The 10,621-nt window shown below is 35.8% G+C and overlaps 1 protein-coding gene across 2 annotated transcripts; it reads left to right on the forward strand.

The window, feature by feature from the left end:
- Positions 1–1,728: 1,728 nt before the first annotated feature.
- Positions 1,729–5,511, forward strand: LOC113275364 (F-box/LRR-repeat protein 13-like). Of its 2 annotated transcripts, none has more exons than XM_026524847.1 (4): positions 1,729–3,048; positions 3,254–3,418; positions 3,546–3,587; positions 5,042–5,511. In XM_026524847.1, exons 1-4 carry the CDS (start codon positions 2,062–2,064, stop codon positions 5,324–5,326), a joined length of 1,479 nt encoding a protein of 492 aa, XP_026380632.1. In that variant the 5' UTR covers positions 1,729–2,061; the 3' UTR covers positions 5,327–5,511. The 2 variants fall into 2 exon arrangements, with proteins under 2 accessions (XP_026380632.1, XP_026380633.1); XM_026524848.1 differs by lacking the exon at positions 5,042–5,511 and adding an exon at positions 3,882–4,998.
- Positions 5,512–10,621: the final 5,110 nt, after the last annotated feature.

Genomic DNA, 10,621 nt, shown 5'->3' on the forward strand with positions numbered 1-10,621 from the left:
AAATTATGCAGTAAATCTGTATTCCACATGTTAGTTCCACGGATTATAAACTGGTCTACAACTTTCATAGATGCAAAATAATAATGGCATTCCTACTTGGTATACATTTATCATCCTAAATAGAAATGATTGTCCCATATACGACCTCCAAACAATAATTCCCTCTAATGATATCCATTCCGTATAAACTTCCTTCCAAACCCAAGAGCCTTGGTTGCTAATACGAGTGACAAGGAAAATACTCGTGTTCTAATATTATGTCTCAGAGAGCATCAGGCTCGTCAAGTAATCTCCATGCCATCTTAGTTAATAAAGCTTTATTAAGTCCAGCAGTTCTCTTGATATTCAAACCCTCCGGGGCTTTGGGATAAGTGATAGTATGCCACCTAGTAAGATATAATTAACCCTCTGTTTTACCCCACCAAAATTTCCTCTGAGTAACATCAAGTATATCGGTGAGATGCTTAGGCATATGAAAGACTGCTAAATGGTGAGAGGCCAAAGTACATAGGACATATTGAGTCGAGACTTTATACCTGGTTGTCAAGTGTATATTCTTCAAATTAGCTATCTAATCCTTTTCCTGCGAATGTGCACAAATTATTTATTTGAATAAGCGATGACACCTAAATATTTCTCTTAAAGAGCTAGTTCTTTGATATTAAATATCCCTGCAATTTTCATTTTAATGTTACTTTCCATCTTTTAACTAAAGGCCACGCCAGATTTCTCAAAGTCAATAAACTGTCATGAGTATTTGCTTAAGAATTGAATGACACTATTTAACTGCTGAGCACCTTTAAGAGTGACTTTTATGATGATAAGACAGTCATTCGCGAAGAAAAATAACTTACTGATGAACTGTATTTAGTCACTTTAATACCCTGAAAAATTTCATCATTTTCAGCATGAATCAGAAGTCTTAGACAATTATCCGTACAAATAATAAATAGATTGGGATACAAGGGATCTCCTAAGTGGTAGAACCAGGAATTAAAATTGTGGGGGGCTAAAAAAATGTTTACCTAAAGATGTGGGCTATGGTGGACTAAATCCAAATTATTAGGTAGACTAAATAGAAATTATAAGATATACATAAAAGTAAGTTGATGGTTTTACTAATTTAACGAGATGCTAGAGCCAGGATTAGCTAACCCTTCGCTCCGGCCCTGGGTTTTCTTATCTAAAACTTCTTGTAGGATAAAATTTCCCAATAGGAAAACCATTAAGTAGACACCAGTGACAACTTTTGAAGTGCATTCATAGATTATCACACACCAATCTTCGTGGAAACCAAATTTCCTAAAACCAATAATGAGAAAATCCCATCCAATTTTGTCAAATGCCTGGACAATCCAATTTTGTGGCCTTTTAACTTCTTTTCCATTGTGTCAACTAGTTTTATGGCCCGTTTTCCTCCTAATAACAACGATCTTGGAAAATTCGTCTTTAATTATATAGGACCGTCGTGGCAACTGACAAGTACATATTTCACACGTCATAGTGCCGAATTATGATATTTTTCTTGATAATTTCAGTGTTGACGAGTTTTGAATTCAAAGTCACTGAACTTAGTCATCATCCTACTACAATAAATTTGGTACCGAAGTCAAGTCACTAGTGCCATGGCCCAATAACTTTACCACGGTACTAAAATGACATCGGCAACGAACCACAATAAAAACCCGTTCGTGTGGTGTAACTGTAAATACGATGTAAGATGCAGATTTCTGATCAAAACCAAAAAGGAAAGATGAGTGGGATACAAAAATCCCGGGGTTTCCATAGTTTAGTTTCAATTCCAAACCCTAAAAAAATGACATTTTCTCCTTTAAAAAAAATATTCCAAACCCTAAAAATGACCTTCTTCCTCCTTCGGTCGTAGATTTCCCCCCAACCTAAACACCTAAATCTGCTACCAAGAAAACCATTACAAAACCCGCTGGAGTTGCAGACATCAGGTTCCTCTATCATCCACTCACTGTCTTTTAAATTTCTTACTGAACATTTTGTTAGGTTTTACCAAGAAAACCCCCAAAATTTTAGTTTTAATTCACAAATATGGAGGAAGAAATGGAAGAAGAAACAATAGATTCACCAGAATCAGCATCTCCAAAATCAGAAGAAGACAAATTTAGCTTGTTACCTAATGCATTGATTCATCATATCTTATCATTTGTTGATGACATGAGAATCACAGTACAAATGAGTATTTTGTCAAATAGATGGAGACATATTTGGAAATCTCTCCCAGTTCTTACTTTCAGGTACGACCCGATAGTAAGTAATGGATTTTTTAGGGATTTTGTTGCTGCAGCACTGATGCTTCGCGAAGATACTGATATACGTGCTCTAACTGTTCTATGGATTGATCCCCTTAATACCGACATTGATATAGCTGATGCTCTTAATACATGGGTACTTTATGCTGTTAAACGGAAAGTTAAAAAGTTGGTGTTTGTTATTGGAGTTAATAAATCTCAGTCGTTTGAGTTTCCTGAGTGCCTTTTTAATTGCGAGTCGTTGACGGATTTGCATTTATACTTGGGTAGCATGTATCGCTCTACACTTTGCCTGCCTGAGTCAATACATTTACCTAAACTGAAATCTTTGAAGTTTGAAGCTCTTCATTTGTATGAAGATTTGATGAATGACTTCTTCACAAGCTGTCCTGCTCTCGAGTCAGTAACCATAAGAAATTGTATTATGGGTGACTTGCAAATTGTTTCTCATTCACTTAAGCACTTTACAATGGTTTACTCATCCTTCAATGCAACTGTTAGCGAAGTGGCCAACTCTTTCCTGTTATTTGCTCCAAATCTGGAATCCTTTGATATCAAATGTCACCCGTCACAGCTCTTTGGTTTATTCCTTAAATCTCTGGTAAAAGCTGATGTTGAGATGGTTGTACAAGAAAAAAGGAATAGTCCATACACATATTCAGAGCTTCCTGGCGAAGCGAAGGATATGTTTGCTAAGGCTATGATGCTAATGCTAGAAAAATTTCGTAGCGTGAAAGATCTAACATTATCTTCACGTTTTATACAGGTATCTGTTTACGTTTATCTGAGTAAGAGAATTATTTCGTTATGTTGATCGAACAATCCTTCCAATTCAGTGTATTACTTGCAAATTATTATACATGACGATGCATTGCTACTACCATACTTTTCGTTATTTCTAAACAGAATTTTAAGAATAATGCTATATACCTGAATTCGTTATTGTTTACTTTTGTTTATGCATTGCCAAGATTATCTCAAGATCACCTGACTTATTAAAGACTAAGCCCCCTCAACTGCCTAATCTACGGCGTATGCAGCTGCGTACTTATCTTTCAAAGGACTGTGCTCAGGCAATATTATATTTGCTGAGGATTTCTCCTAAAATAGAATCTTTATCAGTACGTATAGATAAGGTAATAACTCGTGGTCAAATCTTTTGTTATTAGTTCTATTCTATAATCTCGTTATACCGTTTGTTTTCTGTTGGAACATTTGAGCTGCACATTCCTACTTTGAAGATAAATTATGTTTATCATCCAGGACTGCCTTGCCGATCAACCAACAGTTCCATACTGTGATGAGGTAAATATCACGTGTTCCGTATTACATATTTTTTTTTTGGAGGAAAAAGGATAGATTAATAAAAGAAAGTAAAATTGCATGATTTGATTATGCAACAAAACTTCATGCTATTCAAAAGTGAATGAATATTAGAGGTCCTCTAGTGTTCCCATCTTTATTAAATCTGATTGCGAGCAGTTCAATCTATCAACTGTTCTGTGGTGGCCCAAAAGATTAAAAGTTTTTTCATCTCTATAAACAACTGTGTCTGACTTTCCTCTTCTAAGAGAGACACTATGATTTCTTTCTTTCCAGACCCGCCATGTAATGTCATTAAGGAGTGGCTCCCAAATGTTTTCTTTCTGCCGGATAGTTGATGATTAAGTTTCTGTTGCTGCACTTAAATCTTGAATGACTTACGAAATGTTGCCATATTGGCAGCGAAAACAAGAAGATGTGTAGTTTCTACATCCCCCTACACAATCGACATAATGGATCCACTATGTTCACCTCTCTATCCGGAGTATTTCTATTGGCGGGGTAGAGTTCATAAACGCTGCTCATTGCATGAAATTTACCTTCGGTTGTACAGGAACCTGACCCATGAGTAACAGCGTAAGGGCTTTAAAGGAGATGGCTTTCATAGCACATTGATGAACTAAATGAGGAGTTTGACTTAAGGAAGTTAAGCTCATCCACTTCTACCGTTAGGTTTCGCGGAGGATCAATCTGAGAAAGCATGTAATCTACCTGTTGTTCTGCATCTTTAGTTAGAGATCTTCTCCATGTTAGCTGCCAGTTCAAAGTTGGGGCCACTGCATCTGCTAGTACCATATGTCTTACTGCGAACTTGAAATGTCCCTTTAAGATTGCCTACACCTCTCCATGAGTCAGTCTAGAATTGAGTTTCTTTGCTGCTATGGGATGTTAATACTGAATTTTGAATTGATGCCTTTCAATAACCCCTTCTGTGAATCTGGTTTGTGTCAGCAGGGGAGATGTTGGGTTCTCTTGTGTTAATTTTCTGTGAACTACTTTTCTTGAAACTGCAGTTTTCTCTTTACAATACCTCCAAATCAACTCTGAGAGTGGAGCCTTGTTTGTTAGTTTCAAGTCCCTAATCCTCAATTCACCTTTTGATTTTAGCCTGCAGATTGTAGCTCAACACAACCAACACATTTTCATTCTATTATTGTGTTTTGTGCTCCATAAAAAAGTTTACATAATTTTCATCATACTTTTGTCTACAACAACAGGAGTAGGGATTAATGACATGTAGTGAACTGGTAAACATGCTAGGGACTAGGGCGCTTCTTACTAGTGTTACTCTACCAGCCTCAGACAGAAACTTGCGCTTCCATGGAGCAAGTTTTGTATCCATATTATGTTTTTTGTTTGTTTTTTTCTTCGGTTTGCAATGTTGTACTCTGTTAAGTGATTTGCTTTACTTATCAGTTTTCTGGTTATTTATCTAGATAAACTTTTCCTCGGAAAATATTGAAGAGTATTGGAAGCCAGGGTTGACATCACAATATGAACCATTGCACCTCAAAGTTGTTGAGCTGGTGGATGTTAATGGATCTGTTGATGAACTTCGGTTTATTGAAGTTTTCTTGAAATATGCTGTCAGATTGGAGAAAGTGGTTCTTTATTGGATCTGGGATGGGTCAGATAATCTTATGGACAGAGTTATGAAATTCGATGAGAAGCTACGTTCATTACCAAAAGCCTCTTCCAGGGTTTCGACCTTGTTCTACTAAACTGTTCGTGGTGGTACATGATGTCACTTTTCTGTTTATTAGATTAAGATGTTAGGGTTTGGATTTCGTGTAATTTCGACATAGTAACTTTTCTTTGTTCTGTACTATTTTTGCATATCAGTATCTATTTAGAGGTACCTCTAACTTTTATAGAGCTAAACATTCTTTTCACTTTCGATAGTCCATCAAACTTCGTGCTATTAGAGGAAAAATCAATTACATTGTTCTGGAATATTCATTGGAGAAAGACGTTCTTTTATGGAAATGATTATTCGAATAATTGGTCTTGCTCCTACTGTTTTAAGGAGATCATTAAGTTTTGTTTCATCATTTTGCAGATCAGGAAATTGGATTTGAACTTGAGGTCACATTCTTGCTGAAAATGTTGCCGCTAATGAAGCTAGTCAATCTGCCACTGTTGCACTGGAGCTGTAGTGGGTTACCACTTATTAGAAAGTATAAACTGTCTCTTCTAGGTTAAGACACAGTTCATTTTACCATGAGTGGCTTTTTATGGGCCATTCACGCGATACACATTGGGGTGTTAGGCAACCCGGAGGTCCGGAAAACTGTTGCAGTTGGACGAACTAGTCCTTGACCGCGATAGCTTCTTAGCAGAAACCAATTCTTGATTATTTACGAAAACAATTTAATAAGTCGACTCTTCTTTGCTTCTAGAAATTACTACTTTTTAGAAGCAAAACAACTTCCGAAGAATAACTAAGTTAGTATTTCGACTAGATTAGGTCGGAAAATAACTTCTGAAGGGTACCCGAACACCCTTTTGAAATAGTTCACGACCACGGGCATGGAAAATCTATCCATGAATACATATAGTGAAAATTTGTAGGAAAAATCTCTTAGTTATCTGGAGCCAGGATAATAATCCATGGAAAATGAGCTGAAATTCGAGCAGACGAGGGGAAACGGGATAATATTCGGTCCAAGCAATCAAATGGAAAAGAAATACTGGTTCGCAGGGAAAAGTTTGAGCAAGTACGGAAGCCGTGTCATGTAACTGACTGATTAAAACAGAGGAGATTGAAAGCTCCAGAAAGAGAGATGGATATCGCATATTCTGTAGCCTGGGCAACCTAGATGGGCTTTATATGCACTTCATTTGTTCATATCTGTTAGGGATGTGCAACGGACGGATGCGGATTAAGGATCACCCGCATCCAATTCTTCAAAATTGCGGATTTGAAAAATCCAACCGTGTCCGACCCAATCATCAACGGATCAACAGATGATACGGTCCAGATGCGGGTTACCCACGGATTTACATAATACCCAATCTAATCAAATAATCAATAATTGTCTCCAGGAACGGAGGGAGAAGGATCTGTTGCACCCACTAAGATTTGAGTCTCAGTGGGAATGTTGTGGAATTTCTTGTAAATATGAAGTCCAGTGGGTGCACATATCTATATCAAACTTGAAATTTATATATTCAATCGAAGAATGAAGTCCAGTAGGTGCACATTTCTATACCAAACTTGAAATTTATACTAGTATATTCAATTGAAGATTAAAACTACAAAATAAAAGCTTGTTAACAGATTAAATGTAGTTGGTGAACTCGCTCCCTCAGTTGCAACTCAATGTTACTGGATTGAATGGAAGTGATGCAGGAGTACCAGTGTCGCAAACCATCTTTTCTTATGGACAGCTCACCTATGTTGTTACTGCGGCTCTTGACTCCAATTTGTACAATTCCTTCACCCAGAATGATAATCAAGATGAAAATATTTGGTACTATCCCTATTCCGTGTGAGCTTCCATACAATTCTATATTATAGATTAAGTATGGATCAAAGTCCGGCACTAAAATGTTGCAGAGTAATGTACATCAATTACGGTACGGATGAATCCGAGGATTTCAAAATCCAACCGCAACCAAACCGTGTAAACGTGCGGATTTGAAAATCCCACCCGTGTCCGGTCCATAGCTCTTGCGGATTGGGTTTTACCCACAATTTTGCGGAAGGATACGGATGAAATCCGCGGTTCCAGATTTTTTGCACAGCCCTAATATCCACAGAACAAGACAGTAAAAAAACCACTGATTCCCTGTAGTAGTGTAGTGTATAGATCCAGAAGAAAAGAAGGAACAAGTCAACGAGAGGTGACTTTTGAGGCTCCTGGATCTCTGGTCAATTTTAGTTTTAGACGAGGACTTTTTTATATAAGCTTTATTTATAGTAGTATTGTTTGCATATATTTTGAAATTTGTAGGATTGATAAAAGAGAAAAATATTGAAAAAGACGTTGCAAATTATGACCCAATTGATGAACATACCAACAAAAACTACGTTATCGTTGGGAGATGGCAGATGGAAAATATATCAATATATGAAAGGATATGTGGATACCTGAGTGTCAAGAGCTAGTTCCATCAGCAAACTGGTCTTCTAATGATGTGCATGTTTCTCAACTCATTGACCATGACAAAAAATCCTGGAATTTAACCATGCTTAACACTCTTTTTCCTGCTGTAACTGTTGAGCATATATGTAGAATCAGAGTTCCTATGATAGGAAGGGATAGAATTAGATGGACAGGAACTAGAAATGGGAATTTCATGGTTAAGTCCGCTTATGACCTTTTGTTAGATGGGGCTTCAACAGGTAATACTAGTAGCAACACTTCATTTCCATGGAAAAGGTTATGGAACATGAAGTTACCTCCTAAAGTTCTTCATTTTCTTTGGAAAATATTGTATACCCACTAAAGAGTTTTTTCAGATTTGTTCATAATATTGATGACCTTTGTCCTCTTTGTGGTAGGGAAAAAAAACGATGTTCAACATTTGTTTCTTCATTGCTCTGTTGTTCAGAAGATTTGGTTTGCTATGGATTCTGTTGTTCTTGCTAATATAGGAGATATAGATTTGGTTTCTTGGTTAACTGACATGTTTACCTCTAATGTTTTTCATGCTAATCATGTGCAGGTGGAAGCCAGATTTGTAAGTTGCATTCTGTGGAATATATGGACACTCAGATGTTCCATTATCTTTGATAATATGCAGTTTAGACCAAATACTTCCATTCATAATGTGAAATGTTTCATCTCTGACATAGAGAGAAATACTTGTGTTGTACAAACACTTAGTGACAGTACACCATCAACCTTGAAGTGGAAAGCACCTTTACAAGATGCTGTCAAAATAAACTTTGATGTATCTTTGTTAGTAAAGAATCACCTATAGGTGTGGGACTAATAACTCATAATTCTTCAGGGGAATTCCTTGCAGCAAGGGGGGATAAATCCACAACAATAGATTAGGAACAAGGGAAAGCATTAATTAAAGGTGATAACAAGAACATTATTGTGCTGCATTTGGAAGGTGATAACAAGAATGTAGTGGATGCTATTAATGGAAGTACTGGAAGAATAAAATGGACAACAAATAATGTTATCCTAGAATGTTTGAATTTACTTAGTTCTTTTAATGTTTGAAAATGCTCTCATGTTAAAAGAGAAGCAAATGGTGTAGCTGATGATATTGCAAAATATGCAAGAATCAACAATGACACTGAATGGAATGTTAATCCTCCAGAGTTTATCATAAGAAAGCTGGAGATATACAATGTAGTTAACTAAATTCATTAATAAATTTATTTTCATATAAAAAAATACCTTTACCAGAGAAAGGGCGACAAAATATTAGTTGCAAAATACTAAAACCGATATCATATGTATAATATATACATAATTTATGAAACATAAATTGATGATAGTATAATCGTGACTTACATATGAGTTAAACCATTATAACTTTCTTAAGTTTTTTATATAACAATCACAAGGATATGATCCGAAGATCGGTTATACTCAATAATAACTAATCATAAGAAAGTGAACCAATATATGAGACTGAAATATAACAGTTTATCTTAACTCAAATGCAATACAACACAAATATTCAACAGAAAGTCAAGTAATGCAATTACCTCAATCTTGTAGGAAATGAAAATACAAAACCAACGAAAACAATGAGGTCATTCCGAGTTTGGACGAAGAAGTTATGGGCAAAACAATTTTACACTCTGTCGTATGGACTTAGGGAACTATCCCAGAACCGATCATTAGGTAAGGCAGGGACCGGTCCTAACATGGATCCACACACAAAAACTGTTTTAGGAATAACTTTTGCATATGATGTCCGAATTAAGTGATTTTTGGCTTGTATTAACCTTCTAAACAAGAGATACACATGTATGATCTGTAGATATGAACATCATAAACTAATAATTACTCTTTTTATCTAATGATCAATTATGGATAGAGAAAGTACGAGCAAAGAATAGAAAAATCTCCCTGAAGATGTTGAACAGTCATATAATGATCGAGAGATCACGTGCTCTTTTTCGTGTGCTTCCTCACCTTCCATAAGATTGAGAACAAATATTAGTATATACATTCCAATACAACTAGGTTGTGTAAAGTTGAGCCATGTCTTGTTCGTCACAAGTGACTAAGACATAATCATCATTCTTGACCTCTTGATTTCTCTTGTTCCATCTCTTGTTTTTCTTCCTTGACTTGTGATGAAGAGTGTCATTATCACAATGTTCATTCGTACAAGAGACAATAGACAACATGAGGTGTTTATTTAGTCTTTAAAAAAGACTCTCATAAAAATTGTTACCAACATATATCAATTGTGAAAAAGAGGGGTGTCTAACAACTACACCTAATATTTCGTTTAGGAATTCTGTATGGACAACTCCAATACAATTCCAAGAAAATCAACTAGACAGTCAGACTCAATCACGAAAAAGTATCCAAGAGTTATATCTCAATTTCTCAAATCAATCTGCAATCGAACAGATAGAAATCTGTGAGACGGATCAATATGAGAAACAAGGTTGTGAAATCGTAAATCGTAAATCGTAACGCAAATCGTTTTTCAATTTTAAGAATCGAGTCTTAAATTGAATCGTGAATCGTAGATTCTTAGTCATTTTTATATTACCTTAAAATATAAAAAATAATATTTATATGAAAATCTGTCAAATATAAGAAGCAATCATGTTTCACTTCCAAATAAAATCATATGCATCAAACTTAGAAAGTGGGCACCGGATTAAACTCGGTAAAAAAAAACAAAAGTAAAAAGATACATGTCAACAAAAAGATCACTCTCATCTCATGTTTTTCCAGTCCACTATACGTGTCAACTATCAAATGTGGGAAGCCAACATTTCGCTGCCAAATAGGAAAATATGCATGCCTAAGGGTAGTTTTAGTCATTTTCTTGACCAAATACTAATCAAATGTAAACTGTGAGTT

The sequence above is a fragment of the Papaver somniferum genome, chromosome 4, assembly GCF_003573695.1.
Source record: "Papaver somniferum cultivar HN1 chromosome 4, ASM357369v1, whole genome shotgun sequence".
In the NCBI taxonomy this organism is placed as follows: domain Eukaryota; kingdom Viridiplantae; phylum Streptophyta; class Magnoliopsida; order Ranunculales; family Papaveraceae; genus Papaver; species Papaver somniferum.